Here is a 16,750-nt window from a genome sequence, read left to right as displayed (position 1 = left end):
ACCAAAATTTCAGGAAAATTCGTAGACCTCATCCACAGATTTATTTTAAAAATTCTTAATCAGGCCCATATATGCTCGACAGCGCATTTCAGCTCTGCACTACCGCTGGCTTCTCGATGCTTTTCGGTCACAGACTATATGAGCGTGAAGCTCACTAAAACCAACATTTATGATGAGTTTACTTACTCCAAAGCAACTCTTATATGAACAAACGATATCAATGATAAAAATATCCACTTTCAATTGATGAAAAAAAAGGTTTTTATTTTTTCACTAAGTCTGCATCTAGTTATAATTGGTTGTTACATATTTTTTGTTGAAAATAGCTTTTATAAATGAAACTGCATCAAATTACTAAATTATGTGTTCCAAAAATAATTCAACATCATCAAATGATCAAGAATCGAACAAAGAAATTAACTTGACAGTTATTACACACTCTTATCAGAAATACTACTTTTAATGCTACTTCTACTTTCATTTCTTCTTAAATTCGGCTCATTATTCATGTGTGAACCAGCTCGATTTCTTGTTATTCCCTTCAGGCTGTAATTACGTTCCGGCTTACGACCTGTTGCTTCCTTAGGCCCTCGAATGTTTGAATAGATGATATAAACTGCACAGAATCCGAAAGCAAACATAGCAACACCAATACCAGTCACTGTACCTATCTGCAATAAAAAAATAATAGTAACGTATGTGTATATAATTGATAATTCATTTTGTGCGATTAGGCTCAGCTAATTGTTACATTGTTTATGTGTCATTCAATGCTAAAAATCCTAATGCGGGCGCCACGTGGCAGTGTGTACTAATATCGCTTAAATTCTAAGCCCACTGTAAAAGTACCTAATATTTAGCTTTCCATTGGTGAGGTCAGAATTTTTCAGCATTTTGCGTTTTTCCTCGTTGCGATTTGATGGAAAACTTTGAATGCTGATTTTTTATATTTCCACCAGATATATAGAGAGAAAGAAGGAAAATAAGGTTTTTGCGAGCCTGTCTTTCTGTAGTAATTCCAAGTTTTTATGTGCGTATGTGCTCATCAATAATTATTTAATTATCCCTTTGTGTTTAAACATTAACACGACACTGCGAAAAAATTTTTTTTACCTTTTAACATGAAAAATGAAATTTCTGAAAAACTAAGGCCATCATCAGAAAGAACAGACTTAAATTTATCAATTACATTCACTAATAAGTTGATTAGTTAAGAGGTGTCGATCGATGCAAAATACCATCTGTAAAAGTTAGATTGTACGCGGTCATATGTGATCGATGACATTTTTCTTTAACCCAAATCAGAAAAAAGTTTCCCTGCAACACTTATACGATACTAAAAATCCAATTTTACATCAAAACGCTGTCAAAAAGCTGCAGTGGAAGTCATATAATTTGAAACTCATTAATTTACCACTTATTTTGAATTATGCGATCAAATAATTCAAATTTTTGATAAATACTAATCAAGTCCTCGAAATACATTGAATACGGATGTATCGATGATCATTTAGCTAACAGCAGGTGTTTCATTTGTCAAAACATTGTTTTAATCGTAATTTTGAGTGTCTTATACATATTTTTTGAGACAATCAGTCGATTTTACTCTGTCCTGATGAAAAAGTATTTATGCTTCAGTTTGGGAAAAAACAGAAATTATTACTACAGTTAAAAAAAGTGAAAAATAAAAAAATTATTGCAAGTAAATACAGTATTCAAAAATGAATACTGTCAATAATTTTAATTTGAGACAAAGAATGAAGATAATGACATCGATTTCAAAAACGTATGTGGAGAAAGCAATTCTGTCAATTTAAAAGAATCTGAGGATTAGAAAATATTATTAAAGAATATGATTTCACACCACAAAGTAAAAGATATTTTCAACGTCGATAAAGGCGCTTTATTTTACCAATGTGTTCCTAATAATACATTGGCATTCAAAAAAATCTATAATTATTGTGCAATTCAAAAAATTAGAATTATATGGCTGCTAAATAATTCGAATTATCGCATAATTCGAAATCGAGAGGCAGTCCCCAGGACTTCGAATTATGTGATTTCCACTATATTTGGTAACACTAAATTGTGACCTTTTATTTTGTCGTGTATTTTAAATTGAGTTCTACGTCGTTTTCAATAAAAATGTCTCGAAGCATGTATATGAACTATGAAGGTTTTTCGTGGTGTTTCATTTTCTACCATACGTTTCATCAAGTCGTAATAAAACTTTATAGCACTGCGGGGCATAAGTTCACATTTATGACACGCTTTTCGTTGCTTAAATCGCACGTTCTGGCACCGCGTCGCTCCTATTACACTTCAATTGGAATATCGTAAGTGATATACATAACCAATGCGAAATCCAAAAACGATTGACTTCTCCCACTCATTAACAGGAACTTGACTGGGAGCCACGAAGTTAATGTATTTTTGTAAACGAATGAAATATTTTTACGAATATCTGAAAAACGTCTATCTCTTCGTTAAAGTTAAATTAAATGTTATCACTAAATTAAGTTTTTCAACCCTATATCTGACGTTAATTTTGCCTGCTACAGCTCTACCATAACCTCACTTAGCTGTATCTCCCGTCCACCTGATGAGTTATACCGCTCATTGTAAACAAGTACACATACACTTGAGCTGCTATATAAAAAACGGAATCCCGACAAAATCTCCGGGACATAATCTCCGCACGACTAAATCTCCGCGACAAAATCTTCGCCACATTTTTTAAATTTATCTCATGTTTTTACGTATCTATAAATACTACTTTATTACTTTACTGGGTTATTTTGGGTTATTTTGGGTTATTTTGTGATATTTTTTAATATTTTGTCTCCGAAGATTATGTCGGTAACCCGTAAAATAGTGTGACTGAGCGTTTCTGGTCAGTTTCTTTCTAATTAATAACGTAGAAGGAGCTCCACTCCTAAACTACAAGTGATCATACCTGTAAAACTGAGTTTCAAAAAGACTTTAAATAAATATTTTATTTCAAACGATTGCATCGTAATTTTTTTCTACCTTATTATTGATTTCAGTCTGTAACATGGTGGCGCGTTATCGCGATCCGGTGGGTGACTAAAAAGACTTCTTTCCTTTCATTATGCGAAAGTACGCGAGTCAACGCGTAGAACGAGTATACGCGAGAGAGAGATAGATAGATAGATAGATAGATAGATTCTTTATTGGGCTTAGGGCGAACCCCGTGTGCACTTTTGAAATAAAATTGTCATAAAAAAAATTATTTACAAATTTTAGCAACATTTTAGATATAAAAATTGAAATGTCGATGTACAATATTAGAATTAATACTTGAAACGCATTTGATTGACATAACAAGACTTATATTAAACTTAAATTTGGCATTGAAAAAAAAAATGATTGAATGCTGCAGTGATGAATAGATGTTGGCATGAATATATTGCAATGAAGAGTTTGGCGGTGAGGAGAAAGAGTCGTCGAAATATTATGTATTGCAGTTTAATAGGTGGGTGAGAGCTTCTTCTGTTCTAATTGGTAGTAATTTAGAATTTGTGGTTTTGCGCATGAAGACGGTGAGATTACGGACAATTGGTGTGGCAAAATTGATCTGATGGGATATCGAGCGAGCTTTATTAAGAAAAAGATGGATTTCTTTGGGCCATAATGGGCGAAGAGAAAGCTTAGTTGCATCACCGGAATTGAAAAGGGTTTGAAAATTAGTGGTTGAAAGTTTGTGTGCTTGAGATATGATGTGTTCACGGATATTTGGGGATGCGCATTTAAAAACAAGTGATCGAGTTTTAAGAATACTATTGCTGTTTGTGGGGTTTGTCTTTTTGTGTGTCCAGTTTCATGTTGATGCTATGAAATGTGTGTGGTTATTGAGGCCAATGGCAGAGAACATTTTATTGAGTATCTCTCTGTCTGGAATATTGAGGTTTGTTGGCAGACCTGACAATAAAACCTCGCAGTCGTCTCTCAAATGAGAGGTTGTAGGAAGAGTGTTTATCTGCGAAGGCTCAAGTGACTTGATGGAGCTTTTAACCACCTCAATCTCGACAATAATGTCCGATATCGCTCCCGCATTTAGACGAGAAGCCTCTTCTAGTTCCGTCACACGATCTAGAGAGAGAGAGAGAGAGAGAGAGTTGAGTTGAGTTGAGTTGAATAAATTTATTCGGCCACAGGGCAAGCCCCATCTGGCACATTTGTATTTACATTTATGTATAAAGTTGCTGATATTAACAATAACAGCAACATTAATAATAAGTTATGCTTATGTAACGTGGTGTAATAAACAGTAATAGTAGTAGCAATAGTAGTAGTAGCAGTAGTAGTAGTAGCAATACTAGTAGTAGCAGTAGTAGTAGTACATAGTGTCTATGTAGTATATATATAAATATGCACAATAAAATATAGTAGTAATAGTAGTAGTAACATGCAGTAGAGTAGTATCCAGTAGTGGTTGCGTAGATGAGTGTGTCATGGTAGAACGTTGCGTGGATGTCATTAACTCGGTCTCGGTTCAAGTGCCCTGATGTCATGTTCAGTTGAAATGGGGATAGGTTTCGATTCATCGGCTTTGCGCATGAAAACTGTGAGATTTCGCACAATTGGTGGAGCAAAGTTCAGCTTTTGAGCTGCATCGTAGGCTTTCTGGAGCAGACTATAGATCTCGCTTGGCCACAAAGGACGGAGTCTCACTTTGCCATCACCTACGCCGAAAAGTGCATTTGTGTTTACTGAGGCTAGCTTGGTCGCATTCACTATGCAGTGGTCTCGAGTAATTGGAGAGGACAGTTTAAAAACAAAAGCTCTGGTGTTATCAGGTGCGGGCTTGCGTTTATTTTTGGGGTTCCATGCTCGAGTTTGAACCAAGAATTTGCTGTAGTCTTTTAGTCCGATGGTAGTGAAGACTCTGTCGAGCGCCTCTCTGTCAGTCAAATTCGCATCTGCCGGGAGTCCAGTGAGTAGAATCTCACACGGGTCCAACAGATGCGAGCCTGCCAGTGAAGGCAGTAAGCTGGACGAGACAGAAGCAGGGGCAGAGGCAGGAACAGAGTTGGCAGTCTTCTTCATTTTGACGATGTCGGCGCGAATTTCCGCAATTTCGGCGGCCTGTTGCCCTGACTGAGTTTCAAGTGCCCCAATACGGCCCTCAAGTCGAGACACCGACGCTTCGATGGTCAGAACGTGCTTTGTGAGGTTGTCAAGCTTCGTGTCAAGACGTTGAAGAAAGGCAACCAGTTGAGATGAAACCTCGTGTTGCAGTGATGCTCCGGTACTTGCCATGATAGTAAGAATAAGCTGCCGCAATTATGTATCTGTAGGCCTCACAGCAGACGGCACGGTCGGATCAGTTGGTATACTAGATCTCCACACACTTCACGACACAGATTACTATAGATTAAGGTAGATAGCGCGTTGTCCCTCTCTGGCGTACACAAACACAAGAATGCGCGGCTTGCTCCAATTTTGATGCAAAAATCGACGCAGTCGATCAGGGATTATAAGCTAACCTCACTTATGACGTCCAAGGTAGATGCACTAAAATTGCAGATATTTGGTCACGGCGTCCAGTTGGAGAGAATGCAAGCACCGAATTAGAATGCTTGCATTTTTTAGCGTGCAAGATCTGTAATCAAAGACGCCCGAAGGCAGCGCAACAGCAGTAAAAGGCTTAAAACAGGGAGCAGAATTTATGTACGTGTTCACTGTACTCACCAGAGAGAGAGAGAGAGAGAGAGAGAGAGAGAGAGAGAGAGATAAACAGGGCTATGTGATGCATATGGAGCAGCTGAATATCGATCAGGTGATTGATCGCGAGAATGTGGATCAAGTAGACAGCGCCATCGGCTACCGATAGGCATAATTATCAATGAGCGAGGCAGAGTTTGTCACTTTGTACGAGACCACCGACGAATACACGAGGGAAGCTAAAAGTACCATTGAGCTGGGTGTGTGTGAGAAACTAGTGTGGCCGTCCTCTGCCTGCCCAGATCGTCGCCGTGTCTACCCAGGTCCAGCCATTGTCAAACAGCCGATTCTCCGACGAGTAAGTCGAAATTTACAACGATAGAAATCTGTCAAGTGTGCTCTCTTTCGTATCGTGTCGTGATCAACCTCCATCGAACCCATACCTGCACCCACCGTAAAGGGTCATGTAAAGCCGCTTAGTATCAAGTTGAGTTGTAGAATTAAGTATTCTTATTAATTGTATAGTTAATTTAATATTGTATCAATTTGGCTACTGATATGGCGCACCTTTGTTACTGGCGCTTGAATAAATACCTTATTATTATTTTTAATTAATTAAGAATATCTAATACTTATTTCGATACTCCTCGACAACATTGCAACCGATATGGACCATAGCTTGCCCGGAGAGGCACCCGTTACAAGTCATAAATAAAAAATAAATCATTAACTATTCATTTAAACTAGCGGTATACCTCACTCACTAACGCTTTCTTGGTTTGTTAGAGTTTTGTAAGCATTTTAAGGAAGCAAGAAATTCAAAACTAGTTTTTACAAAATGCTATTAAAGCTATAATTTTGGATCGATCCTTAAGTTATTCGTAAAATAATATACCTCTGTTTTATTTAAAAAACAATAAGCCTGATTTTTTAATTGGGAAATAATAAGCCTGCTGTTTGATTTAGGAAATAATAAATTCATTGGGTAATTTGAAAAGTAATAATCGCCTTGCGTTATACATTGAGTAGTAAATACTAAAAGTTTTTGTATATTTCTCGCTGCCAGATTTTTTTGAGTGGCTTTTTCGAAATTTCTTTAACGCGTAATATATAAGATTTGAAAAAAATTTAACTCTAACTTACCATTTTCCACCACTCTGAATTTGAGATCTCCGTGGTAAAATAAGTTTCAACAGCTTTGTTCATGGAGTTTTCTATATCAAATAATTTACCATCACACGAATCGATTGAATCATTCTCCATCACAAATTGTGTCAGGGGCCATTGAGAATTAATGTTCAAATCTGTTAGTTTATTTTTCTTCCAAAATAATTCAATTTTTTCATCATGGATTTTCATTTCACCTACATTTTGGAGTTCATTACGTTTATCAATAACTTTAAAATGTATATTTGCGTCAGTGCTGCTAATCTTCGATTTTATAGTTTCATCAATAAGTTGATTCCATTCATCATAATTTGCATGACAGTTGCTTTTTTGACTGAAAATCAGAAAAAAAAATCATTAGGTGAATAATTATGAGGCAAATGTGAAATATTTATTGACTTTTGGATTTCTAATGACTTGCTATTAAGAAATAGAGATTTAAAAAAATCGCCGCCAATTTATTGACAAGGAGCTTCCTCCAAAGATGGTTTTTACTTTTTGTTAAAAATTAAAAAAAATAAAATTTTTTCATTATGGCTGGAAAGTAAGCCATTACAGCCGCATATTCTGATGCGTAAACTAGTGCACATTGCTCTTTTTCAAGAAATATATTCTTTATGCCGTTTTAAAATAAGAAAGACGGACATATAAATACATGTCATAGTCGCTAATACTCCAGTCTTAGTATCTGTAATGAAATAATAATTTTTTGTTCCTTATGATGACAAGTGATCGCATTGACCGCAGCAAGTGATTTTTGTGAAATAAATGAAAATATAATTGTATATAGAATTTCACAAAATTGTTTGACATGACGGTAAGATGAAGTATTAAAATTTTTACCGATTCTTCTGATACTACAGAGTAAACTTTGTGAATCATAAATAGAAATTAACCTGAGCTAAATATCATAAACTTTTGTTTAAAGTTCTATGGCAGTATACTTTAACAGCGGAGGGTTGTGGCCCCTGGCCCCCCCAGCGGGGGCTTCGCCCCTTGCACCCCCCACCAGAGCTACCGCCTGGACCCGCAACCCTCCCACTACCGCACAGCACACTAAAATTAAACACAACACAACTACTATACCTCTTACAATATGATAAATTCATACGATAGAATGCATTTTGGGTAGTACGCACTTTCGGATATGTCACCGGTAAACGAAGTGGTTATTCAGGGGAAATTAGTGTTTTCTCGGGTTATTTGGAGTTTTGTTTACCAATTTTAAAATTTCGTAGAAGAAAATGAAAAATTTCGTATACGAATTTACCCTAAATAGCCAGACCCACCAGTAACATACCATAAGTTCACATGATAATAGTTTTGGGGGGGGGGCGAACTTTCGGCCGTCTATAATGAAAAATAGTATACGCACCACGGCTGGGAGTGGGACATCATAGCCGTGTGCTTGCTACCCTCGGCTAGCACTCGCGCGCGGATGTAATGACCCACTGCCCAGCGTAGGTACGTAATATACTATTACATACCAGCGACCCGAAAGTAACATTTCCCTGCCGCTACTCTAAACGGGATATTGCTATTTTTTGACCCGGGGTATGTAAAATCGTATACTGGCCTACACCGAGAAAAATAAAAAAGTCCCAGGGCACGTGAAATAAGCGACCGAGGAGAAGCTGAGGTAATATACTACTTTTTCTGCCTTGCAATTGAGTAAGAGCGAAGAAGTAAGAACGAAGAAGGAATTAAGAAACGGCTTGTTTACATATTTTGTTATGGTATCAAGACCGGAAAAAAAAATTTTTTTGGAAAGAAAGTAAAAAAGTGTGTAAAGTACTTTATCAATTTGTCAATGATTTTACGAGAAATTTAGCCAGGGATTCTTGATTCTCCTATGAGCCATTTGGAAATACCACAAAAATATTCATTTTTAGGCCAAGCTTGATGAGAACCTTTCCTTAAGGGGACACACCTGTGCTTATGCCTATAAATGTAAAACATGAAAATTAAGGATTACTATTAAAATTTTTTGTTTCTGATGTTAAAATATGTTTTTATAGGTCCTTTTACAACAAAAAATATGTCTCTAGTTCCTCTTGTTATGAAAAATCATCCATTATTCATGTATATGGGTAAAAACGCCCCAGAGCCACGCACGGGCAGCGAAAACGGCCGGATTGCTCAGTTTTCAACTTGCTCGCAAAGGGTGAAATAAAATTAAAATAAATCAACCAACATAGGTTTACTTACCTCAGCTTTTTCTAGTGAGGTCGAAAATGCAAAAATATGCATCCATAACCTCAGAATGTGGACTTGAAAATAAAACACGTTGTAACTTCCAGAGTTCAACTCCGATCAACTTTCTGAGAAGCTAGATCAAAAGATCTCGCGATTTCATATCAGAAATAACTCTAAAAAAATAGTATATTTTGCACCTGGGGAGTGAAAAACTGGAAAGTCTCTTCTTTGTTCGCTACATAGGTGCAAATACAATTTTTTGTCAATCCCCCAGCCTAAAGTAACATTTTAGTTTTGCTCAGCGGGAGTAAAATGTTACTTTAGGTTGGGGTAGCAAAAAAATGGACTTTTTAGATTTCCTCGAGCGGTGAAAAGGGAAAGAGTGCACGGTCGGCCGTTTTCGAGCGCCGTGGCCTGTTCTTTCGCTACACTTTACGTTTCTTTATCTTTTACGCATTAGGCTTTAGCCATGAAAACAAACAAATACATGGTTTTTGTGAATTTTTTTCTTATCTTTCCAATGGTGCAATTGGTTTTTGGAAAATTTGTTTTGTTTTGCAAATAAAACGAAAATAATGAAACTATTAATCAAAAAAGTTAATTTATCTGTTCAAATAAGCCAATTTTCCAAAAACTAATTGCATCATTGAAAAGATGAGGAAAAAATTCATAAAAAGCATGTATTTGTTAATTTTTATGGTGAAAGCTTTACGCGTGATAAATAAAGAAACGTAGCGAAAAAGAGGCCACGACGCTCGAAAGCGGCCGACCGCTCACTCTTTCCCTCTTCACCCCTCGAGAAAATCGAAAAATCCCTTTATTCTGATATAAAATCGCGAGATCTTTTGATCTAGCTACTCAGAAAGCCGATCGGAGTTGAACTCTGGAAGTTACAACGTGTTTTATCTTCAAGCCCATTTTTGAGGTTATGGAGGCATATTTTTGCACTTTCGACCTCACCAATAGAAAGCTTAGGTAAAAACCTATCGAAAACCTATTTTGGTCTATTTTTCTGAATTTTAGTCAACCCTTTGCAAGCGAGTTGAAAACTGAGCAATTCGGCTGTTTTCTGCCCGTGCGTGGCGCTGGGGCATTACTCGCGTTCTTACCCATATTGACTTGTGATTTCTAAGTCATTGACCGCATGATTTTGAATGCAATTTTTTCCAATCCTGATCCTTGGAGTCTCAAAAGTTTTGAAATTAAGTTATTTTCCACTTAAGTGTAGCAGATTTTTTATTGAGTTATTTTTTTAATCTACTAATCTTCAAATATAGCAATAAGCATTATTAAAATAGCTATTTTCATCCCTTTTTCGTACTTCAGTATGAAAAAAACTTTCCTAGTCTTTTGTTTAAATTTTGTTACACTTAAGTTGAAAAGAATTTTATTACAAAACTTTTGAGACCCCAAGGACCCCAAAGACCTCAAGGTCACTAATCGATTCCTCGTCAAAAAATACATAAAATAGATGGGTTTGTGAATTTTTTCAACAATTTTGATCATTTTTATCGCTAAGAATCAAAGTTTTTCCCATTTTAAAGTACATGTGAACTTCAAGCTGCTTGGGGGCCACCGTAAAATCATTTTTTCTAACTCTATATACCGGCTTTCTCATTGTCCAATCAAATAGAAAACATCTAGTTGGGGGGAGAAGCAATACAAAAAAGTCGGGAAATAACAAATACCCTACACGGAAAAACTTTTGACCATGTTTCACGCTCGAATACATAGAGATACATTCACGCTCTGAGTCGAGCACAATTCATGCTCAGTCCTGAGCGCGAAACGCCCTCGAGTTCTGTCGAGTGCGAATTATGACTGACGCTGAACAGGATATTACCTCAACTCAATCTGGAAAGGTATTGGCGCTCGAAGTCGATCACAGTTCATGCTCAGACCCGAGCACGAAATGCTCTCGGGTTCTGATGCAAGCGAAATAGTCCTGAATCTTGAATTTGAAAGATGAATGTGTCAAGTTTCAAAAACTTGAACAAAAATCTTTCTTTGATCGTTAATTTAGGCATCTGCGTACAATGATCTTATGCCTGGTGTTTAACATCTTTATAAAAATACCTTTATGATGAACAGTAATCAAGACCAACTCTATAACGCTGTATGCGCAAGGCTATATGCGTTACGCAGCACACAGCATTAGCATGACAGAACACAGGGGAAATGTGTTGGATTCTTAATATCTTTTGGAAATGGGTGGCAACGCCCATTTATAATAATATCATTTGAAAGCGAATAAGATTTTCTTTAACATGTATTAATTTCATTAACTTGTAAAGCGATTTGAGCTCACGTAGTACACTAAAAACGGCCACTTCCCATAAGATCTAATGTTAAATGGCCAAAACTTTGAATCTCATTATTTCCCAAGTTTGCATGATAACCCCACATTTTTTTCCAAAAACTTGTAATTTCATAAACTATCATTGGTTAAAATTTCACTTCGATCTAAAGTTTTTTTCATTTTCGCTAGTCACCTTGTTTTGTATTTGCATTGATTTATTTTGAAAAACACTTTGTAAAACCAAAGTGACAGTCATTTCATAGTAATTCAAACGACTATAACTTTTAATTCATTGTAAAATTGACCAAGTATTGCATTGTGGACGGATGTTGCGAGAGTCACCATCCCATATATATTTCTTACATTCAATATTTATTTATTGTTTGTTAAATCTATTCAGTAGTTGTGACTGAGTTACGGAATACACTGAGAAAAATTCGAATGCTATTCACTTTCGAGTCAAGTCGAAATCTGTCTAAGCGCTATGGTATGATATAAGCTCAGAAGGTCTTGAGCGCAAATCGCACTCACCGCAACACTGAAACAAACTCAGCCGAACTCGAGCGTGATTCACGCTCAGCCTCGAGCGTCAATCGCGTTCAGTGCTGATGACGAAACGAGCTCAGCAGAACTTGTGTGAGGTTCATTTTCAGCATTCGAGCGTGAAACATGGTCAAAAGTTTTTCCATGTAGTCGGCAGCTATGAACTCCCGACTCTTGCAGATTTTGCGACCGGGAGCCATGAAGAGAAAATGAATATGAAATAAGGGACTTGTGAAGCGTCTTGCCGATTTTCTGATTGGCAGAAACAACGTCCACAAGAAGGTGATCAAGATTTCTGATTTCGAATTTAAAAAAAAAGGAACTTTAAAAGTACTATTGTAGATATGATATCGTTGTGATAAAAAACGAACAAACAAAAAATAGGAATATAAACTTACAACCATATGGGTAATATGAATCTAAATATTAAATTACGTCGGTTTTTAAAAGAACCACTTTTAGTGCACCTCCATTACGTATAAAAATTACTAGAATATTTCATAAAATTATAACTTACCAAATACCTTGTAAGGATGTTATATAAATATTGAGAGCATCTAATACTTCATTTGAATTTTCTAAATTTTTTATGGCAGATTGTAATTTATTTTCTAGTTGATTCATTTCTGAGCCGCTGTAGAGTTTACTGGAAATTTAAAACCAAAAATTTAATATCAAAGTACATTTAAGTCATTTTAAGTAGGCTTATTGACGAGTAGCGTCATTTAGTCAGATTGAACGTTTTTATTAGTTATTTATGTTATAAGTGCTTAAAAAGTGTTTTTAAGACTGCGTGCGCGAAACACAGGTTTTTTAAACTTGAATCGTCAGAAAACTCTAGTTTCTCGCAAGCACGGTTAAAAATTTTTGTTTGCAACTAGTCCACGAGGATTTTGAATCACCCACGAGTCTTTGCACCCTCGCTGCGCACGGGTGAACAAAAATCCCGAATGAGTCAATATCTTAGCGCACTTGTTACAAAATATACTATTTTACGCTTAGTGTATGCATGAGTCTTGGATACGTCAGAAACGAGTTACGCGCGTTGCATATAAAATTGTATAATATAAGGAGTCAGTAATGCTTAAATAACAAGTATGATGTTTCACACCAATGTGAAAAATTTTACAGTGACAAAAGTCTAAAAGCGTTTTTTATGCTATACTATTGCTTATAAGCTCTCTTGTTAGAAGTAAAAAATAATTTCCGTGTGAGAAATTCTAAAATTTTATAAATAAATTGAGTAAACGAAGACTTAATTTTAAGGTGACTCTTTACTTAAATAGTTTTTCATACGAGGTCATGAAATTATGGGACAAGGTTAATTAGTGATCTAATTATCTCCCTGCAAAATTTCAGACCCTGTTGTCATGCTAATTTTCCAGAAAAGGCCATCAAAAATTGACTTTTTAACACGGCGTATATACGCGCACATTTACTTTTGGACCCTTCTTATTGAATGTCTCACAAAATATATCATACAGCTCTTCCAAAAATTGATAATATAAAGTTGAAAGTTAAAACTTTCGATTGGTATATTAAAAAGTGAATACTTTCATGCTCATTATTGTAATATATGTCCGAAAAAGTGAATTTTTATGGTCCGATTGAAGTTTTGTCGTCTGCTGAAGAGGAGAGCAGACGCTTAGAACACTACAGCATAGGGTCCTCGGGCACCACAAGAGTCAAAACAAACTAACTGCACTCGTATTGACTAGCCGAATAAATAAAGAGTCACCTTAAAAAACGTTAATCGGACAGACTTTTTTCAAGTCAGTCTTTAACACAGGAACACAAAATAATCTTCGGATCCAGAGACCGGACCTAGGGGAATTTTTGTTTTTTCGTTCGCTGAATCCGCACCCGGTGTTGGTTTTTCAAAAACAGATCGATTTAAGGTCATTTGAAGGTCACTTAAAGGTCAAATCATGAAAAAAGGTAAAAAAATCTGAAACATTTCCTATATAGGTTTTCAAGGATGCTGAATTCAAATCTGAAGTCAAATGACCTTTAGTAGAGGTCCTATACGACCTTATTTTCACGGTTATTTGAAGGTCAAACCTAGTGAATTCAATGAAAAACCATAAAAATCACATGTACCTTTTGAGGATCGCAATAGTACTTTATGCAACTTTTATATCGGGGTTTTTTTCGTCCGTCCAATATATTTATTATTGGCTTATTAAAGGCAGGCAGGTCGATTGAAAATAAAAGAACACCAGTGTGTTGCATGAATCATGAACTTTTATTTTTATAATTAGTAATACCTTACGAACTATGGTATAACAGCTTGACTTTACTGGCGTCCGACGAAAGAGTTACAAAGGTGATAAGAACCGCAGGCGACTCCGGCGGAAGCTGATAGTAGACGGTCGAGCTCGCGATGACGTAGTAGGTGAGGCCTTGTTGATTATCCCTGAACTTGGTCGGCAGAGGTCGACGAAACTGCCGGTGACTGCTTGTAGAGGTGGCGGCTAAGTTCACTCGGGCAGCCGACGGCTAAGTCCAACTCAGCGTCCCGAGACTAAGTCCAAGTAGGCTTTCAGAGACTGAGTCCCCTTAAGCTATCAGAGACTAAGTTCGAATAAACCTTCAGAGACTAAGTCCTATTTGTATAAAAATGGCTCGCGAACTGGACAGAGCTTCGCCATATGAACGAGTAGAGAACACTGGTCCCTCGTGGTGTGTTTTCGCCCCGTATTTGTACTGTTCTCCGTGGGAAACGAACTGATACTTTCATAAGCTCTGCGTGCCGCAAGGAACACTCAAGCTATTTTTACCTTTTTGCAGAACATGCAACATACATATATACTCCGTGCAGCGTACAATATACAAATATACTCCGCACAGCTCATACATACTCTTCGTAGAACAGTTGAAGATATGTATACTTTTCGTGGAACGTACAGCATACATATACCTCGCATGTAGCATATTCAGTGTATGCCTATTGCCGTGTTATAAGTTCTTGCGTCGTATGTTTTTGTCGAATGTGCAGAACGTACAATATATAGACTTCACATGCAGCCTACGCTGTGTATAGTGTGCGCTCGGCGCTGTATTATAAGTTCTTGGTTAGTCTCGTGCTTGCATTCGAGCTTATTACTGCGTTCGTTACGTTATATTCTTGGGATATAATACAACGGATGTTGTTATGTAGTCAATAATTACACATACACTGTAGTTTCAAGTATATATTTATTATTAAGGTAAGTAAATAAAGTACGGTGTACATTGTTACTCTGGTCCTCTTTGATGTCCGCTTACGAATGCACTCTGACTACAGAGTCGGGCATCGGCTCGTTATCGGAGCTCCGAAACGCTGCACGCATACCTTTGGCTAATACCAATACATCACAGGTGTGGATATGCATTTTCATAACGCGTGTGAAAAAGTTTATTTACACAAGTTGTATACAATATTTTATATCACAAGATCCTAAAACTAGCGGCAAAGTTGCGTTTTTTTGGTTAGAGTTCTATAAAGTTCATTTGGGTATAATATACCCAGGTGAAAATAGTATGTAAGATCTGACTCCAGATCTGGCTTCAGATATGGTTTAAGATCTGACAAATGTACGCCAGATCTGACAAATGTACGCCAGATCTGCAATCAGATCTGATACCAGATTTTGTATTCGATAATCGACATCAGAACTTATATCAGATCTGACATCAGATCTAATGTCAGATCTGAAGTGACTGTATTGCCTCTAATTAATTAAACAATAAGTTTATTAATAATTAAAATTTTATAATGAATCTTAATAATAAAAGTTGTTGAATCAATTTAAATTCACATTATCAGAAACCTAAATATTGTAGGAATTTTTCTTAAAGATATTATCGATGTGTCTATTAAAATATAACTAAATTTGTTATATTATTTTAATTATTAATAAACTTATTGTTTAATTAATTAGAGTCAATACAGTCACTTCTAATGTCAGATCTGATATAAGTTTTGATGTCGATTATCGAATACAAGATCTGGTATCAAATCTGATGTCAGATCTGGCGTACATTTGTCAGATCTTACATACTATTTTCACCTGGGTAAGATCAATTCAAAGACATCGAAAGGTCATTTTAAGGGTAAATATAGTAAACGCGATAAAATAATGGAAAAATATTGCGTATAGGTTTTTGGAGCCCACGAATTCAGCTTTTTTATTGAGTGACCTGTAGAAAGTCAAGGTTAACCGATTAACGCGAAAAAGTGCAAGTTTTTGCATGAATTTTCCATTGTAAAAAAATCATAGATAAAGCTAAAACCTTTCGCTCAGTGGGAGTAAAACGTTACTTTTGGTTGGGGTAACACAAAAAATTTTTTTCCAAAGTCGATTTTCTACCTATCCCTGCCTTCCTATAACCCCAGCAATCGTCCATTTTTTCTCTAAACCTTCAAGAAACGCGTTGCTGCCATTTATATTTAGCCCTATATTTCTAAAATGGCGGATTTATATCGAGCAGCAATATATAAATTAACTCATTTTTTACTCGGAAACTATTTAACATGCGCTAAATATTAACTAAAAAGTACGATTTTGAGGGCAAAGAGGTATTTGAAATTGTTCAGAGAATACGTGTGAATTTTTTTAGAATTTTTCAGACCTCTTTGAAAATTTTGCAAAATGACCGGAATTGAAAAAATCCAAAATGTTCTAAAAAAATTCTGAAAAAATCCACGCGTATCCTTCAAACGAATTCAAATACTTTTCATTCTATAACTTTTTTTTATAAAGTCAATAATTTCTGAGTAAAAATGAGTGAATTCATATATTGCTGCTCGGTATAAATCCGCTATTTTATAGGGGCTAGATAGAAATAGCAGCAACGCGTTTCTTGAAGGTTACG

General features: G+C 36.1%; 1 protein-coding gene across 1 annotated transcript in view; it reads right to left on the bottom strand.

Annotated features, from left to right (window-relative positions):
- Nucleotides 1-237: 237 nt before the first annotated feature.
- LOC106652767 overlaps nt 238-16,750 on the bottom strand; it is a 53,259-nt gene continuing 36,746 nt past the window's right edge. The window contains exons 7-9 of the mRNA XM_014371899.1: nt 12,411-12,539; nt 6,832-7,189; nt 238-671 (exon numbers count right to left, since the gene is read on the bottom strand). Of these exons, the coding sequence (XP_014227385.1) occupies nt 432-671; nt 6,832-7,189; nt 12,411-12,539 (727 nt within the window). The 3' untranslated portion in view covers nt 238-431. The remainder of the gene's footprint in view (nt 672-6,831; nt 7,190-12,410; nt 12,540-16,750) is intronic.

This window comes from Trichogramma pretiosum, unplaced genomic scaffold (genome assembly GCF_000599845.2).
Source record: "Trichogramma pretiosum strain Unisexual culture from Peru unplaced genomic scaffold, Tpre_2.0 scaffold79, whole genome shotgun sequence".
Taxonomy (NCBI): Eukaryota; Metazoa; Arthropoda; class Insecta; order Hymenoptera; family Trichogrammatidae; genus Trichogramma; species Trichogramma pretiosum.
The sequence above is the reverse complement of the archived record's forward strand: the minus strand, read 5'-3'. Positions and strand labels throughout refer to the sequence as shown.